Source organism: Somniosus microcephalus, chromosome 3 (assembly GCF_052327205.1).
Source record: "Somniosus microcephalus isolate GS21.2 chromosome 3, FLI_Smic_1.0, whole genome shotgun sequence".
Lineage (NCBI taxonomy): Eukaryota > Metazoa > Chordata > Chondrichthyes > Squaliformes > Somniosidae > Somniosus > Somniosus microcephalus.
In genome coordinates, this window is record NC_140989.1 from 241,458,393 (window position 1) to 241,475,853 (window position 17,461).

Consider the following 17,461-nt stretch of genomic DNA (forward strand, 5'->3'; position numbering starts at 1 on the left):
GAACTGGTTGGCAGACAGAAAGCAAAGAGTTGGAATAAACGGGTCTTTTTCCGAGTGGCAGGCAGTGACTAGTGGGGTACCGCAGGGCTCAGTCCTTGGACCCCAGCTATTCACAATATATATTAATGATCTAGACAAGGGAACTAGATGTAATATCTCCAAATTTGCAGACGACACAAAGCTGGGTGGGCGTGTGTGCTGTGAGGAGGATGCCGAGAAACTCCAGGATGATTTGGATAGGTTGGGTGATTGGGCAGAAGCATGGCAGATGCAATATAACGTGGCTAAATGCGAGGTTATCCACTTTGGTGTGAAAAACAGGAAGGCAGATTATCTGAATGGCAATAGATTGGGAGAAGGGGAAGTACAACGAGACCTAGGTGTCCTTGTGCACCAGTCGCTGAAGGTAAGCATGCAGGTGCAGCAGCCGGCTAAGAAGGCAAATGTTATGCTGGTCTTCATAGCGAGAGGGTTCAAGTACAGGAGCAAGGATGTCTTGTTGCAGTTGTACAGGACCTTGGTGAGGCCACACCTTGAGTATTGTGTGCAGTTTTGGTCACCTTATCTGAGGAAGGATGTTCTTGCCATGGAGGGAGTGCAGCGTAGATTCACCAGACTGATACCTGGGATGGCAGGAATGACGTATGAAGAGAGATTGGGTCGATTAGGCTTATATTCGCTAGAGTTTAGACGAATGAGAGGGGATCTCATTGAAACTTATAAAATTCTAACAGGACCAGACAGACTAGATGCAGGAAGGCTGTTCCCGATGGCGGGGGAGTCCAGAACCAGGGGTCATAGTCTAAGGATAAGTGTTAAGCCATTTAGGACTGAGATGAGGAGGAATTTCTTCACCCAGCGAGCGGTGAACCTGTGGAATTCTCTACCACAGAAGGCAGTTGAGGCCAATTCATTAAATATATGTAAGAAGGAGTTGGATATATTTCTTAAGGCTAAAAGGATCAAGGGGTATGGGGAGAAAGCAGGGACCGGGTACTGAAATTGGATGATCAGCCATGATCGCACTGAATGGCGGAGCAGGCTCGAGGGGCCGAATGGCCTACTCCTGCTCCTATCTTCTATGTTTCTATGAATTTCTATATTCAGCATAGAGAAAGTGGAAAGTGCAACAAAAATAAAAGAGAATGTCCCACAGAACATACAATCGGCATACACAGGATTCATCATACTCCACAATCTGTATCATCACACATCGCAACTTGGACATATATCGCCGTTTCTTCAATGTCGAAATCCTGGAACTCCCTGCCTAACAGCAGTGTGGGAGTACCTTCACCACATGGACTGCAGCGGTTCAAGAAGGCCCACAACCACTTTCTCGAGGGCAACTAGGGATGGGCAGTAAATGCTGGCCATGCCAGTGACGCCCACATCCCTCCTTAAAAACCCACCTCTTCGATCAAGCTTTCGGTCACCCCTCCGAATATCTCCTGCTTTGGCTCGGCATCCCCTCTTGTCTGATTAGGCCTCTGTGAAACACCTTGGGATATTTTACGATGTTAAAGGTACAATATAGATTCTAGTGGCACAGATACAATGTGCACACTGGTCATGCATCATTTTAGATGAAAGTATTTTAATGTAGTGATGTCGCAGAGCTAAATCACAATGGCCAGTAGAAAGACACTGCTTTGCATTAAATTTTTAAAATATAATTTTTGTGCACTACCTAAAGAAAACATTCCGGGAGTTGCTCATTATGGAAAGACTATTTAAACAGCATCAATTGTGTATTTTCATACACTATTGCAATTCAGAGTGTTCATCCCTGGCAGCATACTAAATCTGTGGATGATGATCAACAATATCTGTACTTTAAAACCATGCAAAAATTGAAATATTTAATTTTCAAATAATGTCAGTGCAATTGATGAAAAGCTATCTTTTCAAGAAACGCACAATGACTGTGTTTGCAGTGGGAAAAGGGTTAACCAGAGCTTTCGACCATCAACACCTCAGTAAAAAAAACATTTAAAATACAAAACATAGAAACATAGAAGATGGGAGCAGGAGTAGGCCATTCGGCCCCTCGAGCCTGCTCCGCCATTCAATGAGATCATGGCTGATCATCCAAATTCAGTACCCTGTCCCTGCCTTCTCCCCATATCCCTTGATCCCTTTAGCCTTAAGAAATATATCTAACTCCTTCTTGAATATATTTAATGAATTGGCCTCAACTGCCTTCTGTGGTAGAGAATTCCACAGGTTCACCACTCTCTGGGTGAAGAAATTCCTCCTCATCTCAGTCCTAAATGGCTTACCCTTTATCCTTAGGCTATGACCCCTGGTTCTGGACTCCCCGGCCATCGGAAACATCCTTCCTGCATCTAGTCTGTCCAGACCTGACAGAATTTTATAAGTTTCGATGAGATCCCCTCTCAATCTTCTAAACTCCAGCGAGTATAAGCCCAATCGACACAATCTCTCCTCATATGTCATTCCTGCCATCCCAGGTATCAGCCTGGTGAATCTTTGCTGCACTCCTTCCATGGCAAGAACATCCTTCCTCAGATAAGGCGACCAAAACTGCACACAATACTCAAGGTGCGGTCTCACCAAGGCCCTGTACAACTGCAGCAAGACATCCTTGTTCCTGTACTCTAACCCTCTTGCTATGAAGGCCAACATACCATTTGCCTTCTTAACCGCCTGCTGCACCTGCATGCTTACCTTCAGCGACTGGTGCACAAGAACACCCAGGTCGCTTTGCACTTCCCCTTCTCCCAATCTATTGCCATTCAAATAATAATCTGCCTTCCTGTTTTTGCCACCAAAGTGGATAACCTCACATTTATCCACATTATAGTGCATTTGCCATGTTTCTGCCCAATCATCCAACCTGTCCAAATCGTACTGGAGCTTCATGACATCCTCCTCACAGCATACCCTCCTACCCAGCTTTGTGTCATCTGCAAATTGGGAGATATTACATGCAATTCCCTCGTCCAGATCATTAATATATATTGTGAACAGCTGGGGTTCTAGGACCGATCCTTGCGGTACCCCACTAGTCACTGCCTGCCACTCGGAAAACAGCCCGTTTATTCCAACTCTGCTTTCCATCTGCCAACCAGTTCTCTATCCAAGTCAATACCTTGCCCCCAATCCCATGTGCCTTAATTTTGCACGCTAATCTCTTATGCGGGACCTTATCGAAAGCCTTCTGAAAGTCCAAATACACAAAAGCATAGGAAGTGCATTGGTTCAGGTCATATAACTCGATTAGGACTAGCAGTTTTCATTATTTAGTCGAACAAAATCGAACATTTCTTTGTCAAATTATGTTCGATATCCTTCCTGGTTTACTCGTATGCTGTCAGAGTTTGAGGTCATGGTGTTTGTTTTCCCAGGATACAGACATGAAATAAAATAACATTTTTTTAAGTAAAGTTGATGCTAAATGGAAGGCAACAAACATCTTGAATTGAATGGCCGCTTGGATAACAAAAGATTATAAAGCTTTTTCCTATGTAAAAAAATTAATTTCCGATTTCAAAATTATGCAATAGGAATGCAAGCACATAATCCTCTTAGCAATAGGTGGTTTATGAGCTTAGAAACAGCAAAGTTCTTAAACCGCATTAAAAATATGCTACTTACTTTGCTCTAGGTGTGTGTGTTAGTATCGGTGCCTCTTTGCTGAGTTTAGCTTTAGCATTTGGCAACGCACTCCTGTCCTAGAAACACAAAATCCACGACACAGCATGAGTACGCAACAGTTTAAATAGATTATTCGTTATGTTCTAGTGTTTGGGATGAAGGACATTTTTCAACCTTTGATATGCTTGTCCCTGTAAAATATTAGAATCTCTTCTTTTCCTCGTATATACCTGAACCATTTCCTGCCTCCGACTTCTTTACCAGTTCTCTGAACTGACATTATCAGCATAATATGAGTTACAAACAATCACAATAAAGGAAAAACATTCAAAATCACAAAGCAAGAAAAGAGATTAGCTTTCTGCCCAAATCACTGCAAATGAGTAAAAAGATCGAGTGTGAGCACCATGAAGCCCCATGATTTAAGAACATAAGAACATAAGAAATAGGAGCAGGAGTAGGCCAATCGGCCCCTCGAGCCTGCTCCGCCATTCAATAAGATCATGGCTGATCTGATCCGAACCGCCAATCTACTATCACAGAACTATCTCCTGAATCTAACAGAATTAGACACATGAAATAGGAGCAGGATCAGGCTACACGGCCCCTGGGCCCGCTCCGCTACCCATAGGGCCATGACCGATCCAAACCTAGACTCATGTCCAAATTCCTGCCCGCTCCCCGTAACCCTTAATTCCCTTTACTTCTAGGAAACTGTCTATTTCTGTTTTAAATTTATGTAATTAGAGAAATGGCAGCCACTTTCAGTGCAGAAAGTCACCCTGGGCAGATGAACCTCTATTACTTGGTACCCTACCATTTGACACCACAATGTAAGCAATCAAAATGAATGTAATATCTGTACATTTACATAATTCACCCGATTATGAAAACTACATGTTCAGGAGAAATGCAACCAGGCAAGATGCAGCATCACAGACACAGCTCTGCTAAAAAAGGTCACCTGATTGCGTGCAAGATAATTAAATAGCAATTTTTCTATTATAAACACTTTGCTCATCAATGCAGTTAAACATTTTAAGGCGGTGCCCAAAAATGTTTGTAAATCACTTACTGCCAACTTAGTACATGGCGCATTATCAACTTAAAAAGCTCTTATGTTATTGGCTCGATCCAACTACTCCTGGACAAACAGTAAAAAGGGACTGGCTAGCAGTGGCTCAACACATTGACCTTTCACCTCTGGGACCTGGGTTTAAAAGCAACCCAAACTCAGGACAAAGGCTTCCTCTCTGACAGCTGCAAAAAAAGTCCTAACTAAAGTGAGATTGAGCAGCCTCAACTCAGCTACTAGACGACACAATGTGATATCTCTCAGCTTGATGAGCATGTACAAAAACTGTGAGGGGCACATTTTGTTTTCATGAACAAAAAATACATTGCAGTTTAACTAATTCTGTAAAACATGGCTCTGGTTCAGTGGCTGTTCACAAAAATACAAGTAAATAATTCTGGCAAGCTAAGAACATTTCAATTTGATGTCCCAGATTTCAATCAGGTGCTGTTGGGGAATCATGCAGTCAGGAGGTTGTGGGCTCAAGTCACACTCCAGAGCACAAAATCTAGACCGACACCCCAGTGCAGTACTGAGGGAGTGCTGCACTGTTGGAGGTGCCATCTTTCGGATGCAACGTCAAAATGAGGCCCCATCTGCCCTCTCAGGTGGACATAAAAGATCCCATGACACTATTAAGAGGAGGAGCAAGTTCTCCTGATGTCCTGGCCAATATTTATCCCTCAACCAACATCACTAAAGCAGATTATCTGGTCATTATCACATTGCTGTTTTTGGGACCTTGCTGTGCACAAATTGGCTGCCGCGTTTCCTACATTACAACAGTGACTACAGTTCAAAAGTACTTCATTGGCTATAAAGCGTTTTGGGACATCCTGAGATTGTGTAAGATGGGATATGAATGCAAATTCTCTCTTTTAAATAAATTACATAAGAAATAGGAGCTGGAGTAGGCCATTTGACCCCTCGAGCCTGCTCCGGCATTCAGTAAAATCATGGCCGGTCTTCTACCTCAACTCCACCTTCCCGCACTATCCCCATATCCCTCGATTCCCTGAATATCCAAAAACGAAAGGTTACTGTACTGAATATTGGGTGAGGACAGGATTTTTTTTTATGCATTGGTTATCTTAGAAAATTTACACCAGAACTTCCTGCCAAGCCACAATGGTGGCTGATCCTCAGCAGGACAAGACTTCCAAGCTGCCAGTCTGGAGTGCCCCTGGCCTTTCCTACAAATCTGAGGGTTTCCATAAATAGAGCAGGTATTACTGGGGTGCCTGCCACAGTGTTTGTGGGGGGGAGGGGAGGAGGCGGCAAATGTGGGAGTGGCACCATACCCCAATATTAAGGGTGGCAGCTATGTCAAAGATGCCTAAAAATTCAGAAATTCTATCTTGCTGCTTTTGCAACAGAAATTAATCGTCCTGGGTAACCAGCGTTCCATACGCTCATGGGTTCAACTGCCGCCAGGATCTTATCCTGGTTTGCATGATGGAGGCATTTGTTCTGCTGGGGTTTATCGTGGTAGAACTGGTGGGAATTCCAGCAGATAACGTCATCCTGCCAGTGTCGACATTTCTGGTGATGTATGGAGGCTGTGGGCAGGGGTGAGGGGGGAGCGGGCATGAGGGTTCCTGCTAAGCTGCACAGCCACGCAGTGGTCTGGAGATCCTGTGTAGGCCGCTCACCAGTTTTTACATGCAAGAAACTATGCATGCGGGAAAATTTGAATGGGCCGCGCAGCCAGTTAAAGGTACCGCACATTAAACAAAAATTTGAGGACACATTGATGGTTGGGGTGAGGGGGGGGGGGGGGGGGGGGGGGGCGGGGAGGCAGGGAAGGGTCAACATTCCCGCTAAGCTGTGAGGCTGCATGGGTGTCTGCCGGTCCCACGCAACCCGGGACCAGCTTTTCAAATGTGAAATTTCACTCAAGTGCAAAACTTTGAATGGAACACGGAGCCCTTTAAAGTGGGTACAAACCCCCCAAAAATTAGGGATTTGGGGCCGAGAAGGGGTCAGGTGTGAGGAGGGGTCGGGGGTGAGCCTATGGAAGGAGCATCTGCCCCACTTCCGATGGAATTTGAGAGCACACAGAAAAAGGGACAGATCTCTGGTGGAACTGGGTCCAGCCCCAAATTCTGACCAGAATGCCACCATTTCACCTACCCCAGGCCCAGGAATTTCGGGCCTGATATTTCGAACTGTACACATTCACCTGAGCAACGAATAAAAATGTAAGGCGGAAAGAAAATTAAAGAAAGAACGTGTGTTTATATAGCGCCTTTCACAACCTCAGGACGTCCCAAAGTGCTTTACAACCAATGAAGTACTTTTGAAGTGTAGTCACTGTTGTAATGTGGCAGCCAATTTGTGCACAGCAAGATCCCACAAACAGCAACGTGATGATGACTAGATAATCTGTTTAAGTGATGTTGGTTGAGGGATAAATATTGGCCAGGGCACCGGGTATAACACCCCTGCTCTTCTTTGAAATAGTGCCATGGGATCTTTTACGTCCACCTGAGCGCAGACGGGGCCTCGGTTTAACGTCTCATCTGAAAGACGGCACCTCCGACAGTGCAGCGCTCTCAGTTCTGGCACTGGGAGTGTCAGCCTAGATTTTTGTGCTTAAGTCTCTGGAGTGGGACTTGAACCCACAACCTTCTGACTCGGAGGTGAGAGAGTTACCCACTGAGCCATGGCATTGGAGTCCAACTTGATTCAAAGTCCACATGTAACGCACAGAGGAGTCACTCCATATCTAACAGCAATGGGAGCGCAGGCTGATTTTTCTTCTTCCTGGTCCAAAGTACTCAAAGCCAATTGTATTGCCCTTTCTGCTGCATGTGCTGAGATCAGCTAACTCAGAGACCAGGGATCAACCCAAGATCTTCGAGTCTGTAATGATTAATTCCAATTCTACTTAAAGCTGCAATGCCCCATAACTCAGAGTAAATGCTGCTTCTAAATAAACCTGCCTTTTACCCCATTCCCTACAGGGAAAAAAAGCATTTCGGCAGTATCTTGGTGAAGGTATTTTACAGCAATTACAGGATTTAAATCAGGAAGCAGCTGCTTTGTGTAATTATGCTGATTACCGCTTGTTCCTTACAATCAGATTAACACAGGGATGAAGAACAGATGCCAGCACCACAGGTACTCTGTCTGCACAGAGTACCAGCAAAGTAGTGGAAGGGGAGGTCACATTTTTTTTTTTAATTTAAAGGGCACCCAAGAAAGCTTGCAAAAGAGATTAGAGAATGTCTCCATCTTGAGAACTTAGTGTTCAAACTGCAGTATCATGCAAACCCATAATATTGGTTTTCCATTTTAATAGTGCATATCTCTTAGTGGATTCTACTGAACTGAACCAGGATTAGCTTTCCTCCTACTTCTGACCAATAATTTTCCTTTGTCTTACATTCCAGCATCAGGAATGCTGCCTGATCCAACTGTCTTTCATTATGAAGAGAACCGATAGGGTAGATGTTGACCATGACCATGATTTGTGCAGATCTAGGGCGTATAATTATAAGCCACAGTAAGCTTATAACTACATACCCTTGCCACCTCGAACCACTAATGCCGACTTGGGTGAAGCATTCTAAAAGGAAACTGACAGATTCCTGAGTCAGCAGGGACCCAAGTCTGGCAACCTTGAATGAGGAACCAGACAGCAGATCGACTTGGACAGGCAGGAGGGCTTCATCTCATTCTGACTTTCTGATGCGCCCATCAAGCAGGATTATTCCCTGCATTCATTGTTTGCGCTGGCAGCAGCAGAATTCCAAAAATCTTATGTTGGTACTTGGGAAAAACCAGTTTTTTTTTGCTGTAGCAAGTTCTTTTAAAGCAACGGCCCATCCAAGATCCCAGGGTGGCACGGAGGCATTGGTAGAAGATCACAGCGCAGTCACCAGGCTTTGTGCTACAGTTGATATATTGTGGGTTGTTGCTGCCAAGAAATAATGCTGGTGGAGTTGTGCTTTTAGTAGTCATGAATTCAAATGAGATGCAAACTTATTATCAGATAGGTCGCAGCCATCAATGCCTCAATTTGGTAAAAGGCTCAAATGATGACTTTGAAGAAAACAAGCTCAAGGAATGTACCAGTGTTCACTGGTAATTATTTTGTACACTGTAAATGGAAAACACCTTGCAGCATCTTTGAAAATCAAAATATATACAAGTCTGAATTGATTGAAGACAGCTGCTTTAGTCAGAAACACTTATTACTAAAAGCTGTGGTAATTTCTTAAAAAAGAACACATACATGAGGGGCTGATTCAAGAAAAAACACACACACCCACTAATTTAAGTATTTTCAGTTGGCTAGTACGCTTTACAGTGGAAAATTGTAATGACATTCCTCATTTAAAGCTCAAGGAGTTCTGCAGTAGAATAACAAATTTATTATTACCCTGCTCCCGATGGTGTTAAGAAAATAAAGAAATCAGACCGACAAGTTTGGCATGACTACATCAAGCTGAGAAAAAACAGAATAGGTGGATTAACATAAGCAACACAACAGACCCATCAACCAGATTTTACTATCAGAATATTTGGGAATGTCAGACATACCATCATAGTAAGTACTTCTTCATAGAATAATTACAAATAGTACAAAGGAGATAGAAACCAGAGCCAACGCTGGGCGTTTAAGAAAAATTATTCTGAAATTGTTTGCTTAGATATTTGAAAGTTAAAGTCTTGTGGAACCGTTCCGGGGCACATTCAGCTTTAGACTCGAGACAAACTGCATGTTGTTATTCTTCAGTTGTGACACGCAGAACAAAAATACATGATAAACAGCACGCAAAGGATATTAAACTCTTGGAAGATAAGTACAGTGATAGGACGCCAAATAAACAACGTCCTTGTGACCTCTGCCAGAAAGAACAGAGTGTCTGGATTGGTTAACCTTGTGATAATAAGCTAGCAGGAGTCATCTACTTTTCTGCAAGACAGGCATGAGGAAACAGGCTGACATCTGCGGAGGCGTGACAGCTGGTGGCAGTGTTAATTGTTACTCATTCCTGCACAACAACAACAAAAGACAAAAAAAAAGTCGGATCTCTTCCAATTCAGAATGTTGAATGCTTCGGTTAAAATCAGAAAGCATTGTTATTATAAAAGGGATTGCCAGTCAACAGGTCAGAGAAAAGCTTTTTAAAATACAAATATTGCTTTTTTGGAAGGTGGAGGCAGTAATTTCTGTGCAACACTCTAGTTTGGTGGGGGAAAAAATGAATCACGGCTCTGATCTTGATTTAAATGTATTTTTAATCTTGTGAAGTACTGTCACACTGCGTCACTATTCACTTCCTGAGCTGCACTGCTGACTCAATTGTGGGTTGAAGGGAATGAGTACATCCAGGAGCATCTACACGGATTTGAATGGGAGTTGGTGCTTTGGGACCAACCTGGGAGGCTGACTGGCAGATTCCTGCTGAGCAGTGGCTGGTAGTTTTGTTTCACATGAGATTGGGAGTGTAATTTGTACAGAAACCACACTAACCTTTCCTCTTTTAGTTTTGCAGTTGCACTTCAGTTTATCTTAATTAATGTTTCTTTTGCTCCTGGCACTGATCAAGGAGCCAGGTCCGAAAGATCTGCCCCTTTTAACCGAAAGATCTGCCCCTTTTAACCGAAAGATCTGCCCCTTTTAACCGAAAGATCTGCCCCTTTTAACCGAAAGATCTGCCCCTTTGAACCAATTTTTAGGGACAGATAAAGAAGGGCAGGTGTGCAGCAAAGGTGGCTGGGAATTCTCCAGAAAGGTTGGTCTTTCTTGTCACCATGAGCTACTTCAGCTTTCTTTGAAGCTTAAATCCTTCCAACAGATGGGATATTGTAAGCTCCATTTGACAGCCGGCACCTGTTGCTCCTAGACTCAATACAGTCCAAAATACTGTGGCAACAAGGGCAGCTCAGAGGTTAGGTATTCTGTGGTGAGTGTCTCACCTCCTGACTCCCCAAAGCCTTTCCACCATCTACAAGGCACAAGTAAGGAGTGTGATGCAGCTCCAACAACACTCAAGAAGCTCAACACCATCCAGGATAAAGCAGCCCGCTTGATTGGCACCCCATCCACCACCTTCAACATTCACTCCCTCCACCACCGGCGTACCGTGGCTGCAGTGTGTACCATCTACAAGATGCACTGCAGCAACTCGCCAAGGCTTCTTCGGCAGCACCTCCCAAATCTGCGACCTCTTCCACCTAGAAGGGCAAGGGCAGCAGGTGCATGGGAACACCGCCATGCTTCCATCTACACTGCTTACAATGCCGCCTACCTTTGGGTCATCGGCAAACTTGGACATGTGGCTCTCTATCCAGTTATCAAGTCGTTAATAAATAGAGTGAATATTTTTGAGGCCCCAACACAGATCCCTGTGGGATGCCACTAGTCACAATTAGAGTACCTGCCCATTATCCCTACTCTCTGTCTCCTGCCACACAGCCAATTTCCTAACCAGGTCAATAATTTGCCTTCAGTTCTGTACACCTTACCTCATCTGTTGGACTCTCAGAAAATGATGACACCTGGGGTGGACAAATTTAAAATACGACCAGAAGGATTCCTTTATTGATTCTCCCTGCCTCCGAAGGGAATTGCTGGATATCTGCATGGGATCTACTCATAACTCCCTGCCAAGGACTTGGAAATTGATTGCGCTGAAAAATGCAGCTACAAGCTCACGTCCTACCACTCCAGGTGGTGCAGCGGCCCACAGGCAAGTTGTTGCACTTGATAGTTGGGGCCTTGGACAAGGATCGGTGGTCAGGAGACGGAGTCGGGGCCTCGGACAAGGGTCTGGGGGCCTGGATCTCAGGACCGGAAAGATCGGGATGGTGACTGTGGTAAGTGGTTACTTTTTTTTTTTAATTCATGCGATGCTTAGGGTTGGTTTTCCCTGAGGCAGCCAACACTGGTGCCGGCTGCCTCAGGATAAACCAAAGTTGCAGCAGGGACCTGAAGCAGCAGTTAGGCCCCTCATTTGCATATGCAAACAGGCTAATGCCTGCTTCCGGCGTAGGTAAAGGACGCCTCTTGTTTGTTCCAACCCAATTTGGTAGGCAGTGCACTTCCGGTCTGAAGTGTGCACAAGCTTCCTGCCCGCCATTTTAATGCCTTAGGAAGCTGCGTAGCGCCTGAAAAACTGGCGCTATGCAGCCTAATTTAACACCCCTTGCCTTCACAGTGGTACCATGGTACTCCAAACTAATTGTCCACCGCTTTACTCTAGGTTTCGCAACTTTAAAATAACGCAAAAGTGATAATAACCACGTACAAAGGAAAAACGCAAACCCAGCCAGTTAAGTGTGGGTGCTGTATTTTGCTGTATTACTGAAATTAACATGTCGTGCATTTCTTAAAACTGATGAATCTTGGCCTTGTGTCCATCAGATCAAAAGATTAATAATACAAGCGGTTCAACAGCCAGTAACAATTATCTTTGCTGGAATTATATTCATTGCAATGATATATGCAAATACAAAGCGACAGCTGAAGTGCCAGCAGCTACTAGCTCTTTTTTTCTAAAGGTAACAATTGTGTTGTAGCCTTTAAATCGAAGTCAGCAACAACACGCCCTACCCGGGCTAATCATGATATCTTAACTACCAGTCTGAAGCCAGCTTTGCATCAGCAGGTAACATGAACCTATAATTTAGGAAACAATAGCATGTGTAAGACTCATATATCCAACACAATGAAGGTAGCTGGAAAGTGTAAAGAGAGAATCGTATGACATGAACTGTCACCACTTGTGCAACTGCATTGCCACCATTCTTTATTCAAGAGATAGTACGAATTAGGAGGAGGCTCGTGTGGAGCATCAACATTGGCATAGTTTGGCTGAATGGCCCGTTTCTGTGCTGTAAAATTCTATATTAACACAGGGAAACAATTATATTGGGAGGGTCCCCCCCCACACAGGGAAACAATTATATTGGGAGGGTCCCCCCCCCCACCCCATCCCATTTAAACAGTACATCTGATTGGTTATTTCAATAAAAACCACTGTTAGAACGCGAGGTCATAGGCATTTATTTTTAGAAACAAGGAAACAGCATTAGACCCTTTCTCGCACACAAATTGCTTCTGACCACATTCCTTAATCAATTGTCTCTCTAAAAACTCATCAAACTGTCTCACTTACAACATTGGCCTCCTCGACTGCTTAATGCATAGCCTCTCGCTGAACCCTGGGTTAAAAAAATAGTTCCACTTCACCCGCCCCTTCCCCCCCCCAAACTCACTTACTGCCAACCTCCTAATGAACAATTTGCTCATATCAACTTTGTCAAGGAGCACTTCAAAGTCTCCTTTTTTAAAGAAATCAAGCCAAAGTTCTTTAACCTTTCTTGATCGCAACTTAAGATTCCCAATGCACGTAGTCACCTTGGTTTTTGCTGCTGTGATTTTGGAAGAGCAGTAACATTCTTTCCATGATTAGGTGAGCAGGATTCATGTGCTATTCCAGATGGGCTCTGACTGACTTCCACCTCCTTCCCCTCCCCCGTCTCACTTTTCTCGGCATGGATTCATGCCCCAAGACAACCTAATAACAAGCGGTGCCCAAATTCATCAATGCATATTTCAAAATAGTTTGGCCCTGAGTTTCCAATCAGAGGCTTCTTGCGGGCGGATGCCTCCGATCAGAAAACATTCTACGGCCCTACCTGCTGGTTCCGTAGATACCGAGGCTTCTGCTCCTGGGCCTCTTCTCTTTGAAATTCACAGAGGCCCACGTATCCCAGGGGCACATGTGGTTCGCAAGCGCCCCTGGGGTCACATGGGCCAGCCCAACCAATGGAAGAAAGGAATCCCCATGACAGTTCCGCACGTACAGAACTGTCAAAAGTATGAATGGGGATGACCATAAAAATACACCAACACAATAAACAAATAAAAACCATTACATATATAAAATTAAGTAAAATGGCATTTAATTAAATACGTTAAACAAAAATTTAATTTAGAATTTTTTAAAAATATATTTTGTTGGGGCTTAATATAACCGTACCTTATTGGACAGGGTTTTTAATTTATAAATAAAGTGATAAAATCTTGTTTTTCTATTTTTAAAAAACTTTTATGCTGGTAAAAGCAGGCCTTACGCTTTTATCAGGCATAAGAATTCTATGGCCTTTCAGCGGGTGGAAGTTGAGCAAATAGCGCAACTCTCCACCCGCAGAGGCACTTTTCTTGGGCATGTGGATGACAGATCGCAAGCTTCGGGTTGCAGCGCATGCGCTTCGCATGCCTAAACCCGGAACTAGTGCGGCCCCTATGGGTGCGTACACACCTGTGGGGGTCAGAAATTCAGGGCCTTTATTTCAGAATTAGATGTCTTTGAATAATTTGCATAAAAAAGTTAACACTTGTACCATAACTTGCAAACTCTCTATAATACAAAACCATTTCAAGAGATCCTGCAATGCTGCGAAATGTACTCTATTAATATATTGACACAAGTGTCTTACCTCAGCCATACTGGGAGACACCAAAGACAGGCTATTCACCTTCCCAAGGAAAACCAGAGTAAGAATGGCTATTCTTTTGCTCACTTGTGGTGGCAGGATTACACAATCACCAGAGGTTTGGAAACAGGTGAGTCCCAGATGTATACGGACTAGGAGACTCGGGCTTCATACCCTCACAAACATAAAACAGAGGTCATTAGCAATTGATAATACTCATCTCTCAACAAGCTTCTATAACTTTGAAACTTGTTTAGAATTCTCCACCACCCATCTACCACTCTAGTCCATTAATATATACTGGAGTCTGCTCAATTCAGGTTTATTTGGTTTCAAGAACATGTTTTGTTGCTTAAACCTACATGAAAGGCTAAATTAGCATCCGCATTTAACACCATGCAAAAATATTAACCATAGTTAGGGTGTTGTTCTCTGTTCTGGTCCAAGTCGATGATGCATGCTTCACTCTCTCACAGGGCATAGCCTGCACAAGCACACACTGTACAAGGATTAAAGCTCTCAGCATCCTTGGTGCACCTAGAGCAGCAATAATGACTGGGAAGATGGTTGTGGTTGTTGGAGGCCAATCATCTCAGCCCCAGGACATTGCTGCAGGAGTTTCTCAGGACAGTGACCTTGGCCCAACCATCTTCAGCTGCTTCGTCAGTGACCTTCCCTCCATCATAAGGCCAGAGGCGGGGATGTTCGCTGATGATTGCACAGTGTTCAGTTCCATTTGCAATTCCTCAGATAATGAAGCAGTCCGTGCCCGCATGCAGCAAGACCTGGACAACATCCAGGCTTGGGCTGATAAGTGGCAAGCAACATTCGCGCTGCACAAGTGCCAGGCAATGACCATCTCCAACAAGAGTCTAACCATCTTCCCTTAACATCCAATGGCATCACCATCATCAAATCCCCCATCAACAACATCCTGGGGGGTCACCATTGACCAGAAACTTAACTGGACCAGCCACATAAATACTGTGGCTACAAGAGCAGGTCAGAGGCTGGGAATTCTGCGGTGAGTGACTCACCCCTCGACTCCCCAAAACCTTTCCAGCATCTACAAGGCACAAGTCCGGAGTGTGATAGAATACTCTCCACTTGCCTGGATGACTGCAGATGTGGGCATTGCCAGCATTTATTGCCCATTCGAGATGGCTAGACTTTCTCTAGAGACAGTCATTGCTTGGCACTTGTGTGGCACGAATGTTACTTGCCACTTATCAGCCCAAGCCTGAATGTTTTCCAGGTCATGCTTTAAAATGAAAGGTCATCGACCTGAAACGTCAACTGTTTTTCTCTCCACAGATGCTGCCTGACCTGCTGAGTGTTTCCAGCAATTTTTGTTTTTATTTCAGATTTCCAGCATCTGCAGTATTTTGCCTTAGTCTACACTTTCATTGGGTATTCTGTACAAGTGTAGACTATCAAATCTTTTAGAAAGAATATTATTTACTTATTTCATTCCAATGGTAATAATTACATGCAGACAGTGCTTTAGTACTGATCAGACAAGACTGACTTCCACCTTAAGGCAGGCATTTATTAAATTCATGAGGCTGTTATCAGCAAGTCAGGAATTTCGTATTCACAGTTAGCATGGCAACTGAACATAAATGCAGCCTTTTGAAAAAGAAATGAAATTCACTCAATGGAAATGGATGGATCCGCCTCAGTCCTGTTTTGCAACAGGCTGTAAAATATTTGAGTATGGCAGATTTATAGAACTAACAAAAGGTAGGTGAACTAGTTCCACCTAAAATGTGGAATTTATTAATATGATGTATAAAATATATACCTCGCATGGAAAATTCTAGTAACTTATAATGTATTGTTCCTTATTTAAGAAAAAAATCTACTTGTGGCGCGCGATGCTATGAAGAAAAGTGCAATACTCTTCCCTATGACATGATGTGTTAAGAGACTCTCATGAATAAACATGTAATGGCAGCCTTAGTACACTGAAGCAATAGCCAGAAGCTACAAGGGATGGGATTAAAATCTCAAATACTAACAGAAGACATTGATTACATAAAACAGAACAGGACAGACAGCGAAATGAAATTCTGAGCACAACGTTGTGATATCAAAAAACAGGCAATTGCAAAACAGCCTCGGAATGCATCTTCAGAGACCAAACTTATTTTAAACATTTGATTTGATTATATCTATATTAATTAATACATTCAGCATATTGTATATATTATATATTAGCGCTTTTCCTGTCAACTTATCCACTGTAAATTCTACTGCCCACATTTATAAACTTGTCACGCTGCAATTACACCCTCCTGCCAGTAGAGGTAGTTCAGCACACTTCACCACTAGCAGGTGTGTCTAATTGTATTTTGACAAGTTTACATAGCTTAGTTTGCATTTTTGCATTACAGCTGTGACATAGGAATTTCCAATGGAAATATATAAAAATAAGGACAGAATGTCTGCCATTAAAATGGACTGAATTACATGCGTGTGTCCTGTTCCATTCATTTACTGCCCTCTAGCCGGCTTCACCTGAAGACTACAATAGGTCTTGTTGGGCATCTGTTTTACCCACTAGTATAAAATAATTTACTTTTGTAATTATATAGCATCTCCATTAGAAACAGATTGAAATTCCTTTAAAAATGCATTTACAAATTGAGAACTGTTTACAAGGGCCGTTATCTAATCACAGACTACAGATCAGTTTTTGATCTACAACAGTTGTAGGTTAACATGTGGTTTATAACAGTTATCTAATTCCCATATTTAGATTACTGCCTAAAAACCACTTCAGTGCATCAGTTATTCAAAATGTTTTACTCCTCAGGGCAGTGTCCTCGGCCCAATCATCTTCAGCTGCTTCATCAATGACCTTCCCTCCATCCTAAGGTCAGAGGTGGGGATGCTCGCTGATGATTGCACAGTGTTCAGTTCAATTCGCAACTCCTCAGATAATGAAGCAGTTCATGCCCGCATGCAGTAAGACTTGGACGACATTCAGGCTTGGGCTGATAAGTGGCAAGTAACATTCACGCCACACAAGTGCCAGGCAATGACTATCTCCAACATGAGAGAGTCTAACCACCGCCTCTTGACATTCAACGGCATTACCAACGCCGAAGTCCCCACCATCAGCATCCTGGGGGTCACCATTGACCAGAAACTTAACTGGACCAGCCACATAAATACAGTGGCAACAAGAGCAGGTCAGAGGCTGGGTATTCTGCAGTGAGCGACGCACCCCTTGACTCCCCAAAACCTTTCCACCATCTACAAGGAACAAGTCAGGAGTGTGATGGAATACTGTCCACTTGCCTG

At 43.6% G+C, this 17,461-nt stretch overlaps 1 protein-coding gene across 1 annotated transcript in view; it reads right to left on the reverse strand.

Moving 5' to 3' along the window:
- Positions 1-17,461, reverse strand: part of LOC147121772 (uncharacterized protein C1orf21-like) — an 82,665-nt gene that overhangs the window by 42,904 nt on the left and 22,300 nt on the right. Inside the window, exon 2 of the mRNA XM_085982265.1 lies at positions 3,622-3,698. Within this exon, the coding sequence (XP_085838391.1) occupies positions 3,622-3,698 (77 nt within the window). The remainder of the gene's footprint in view (positions 1-3,621; positions 3,699-17,461) is intronic.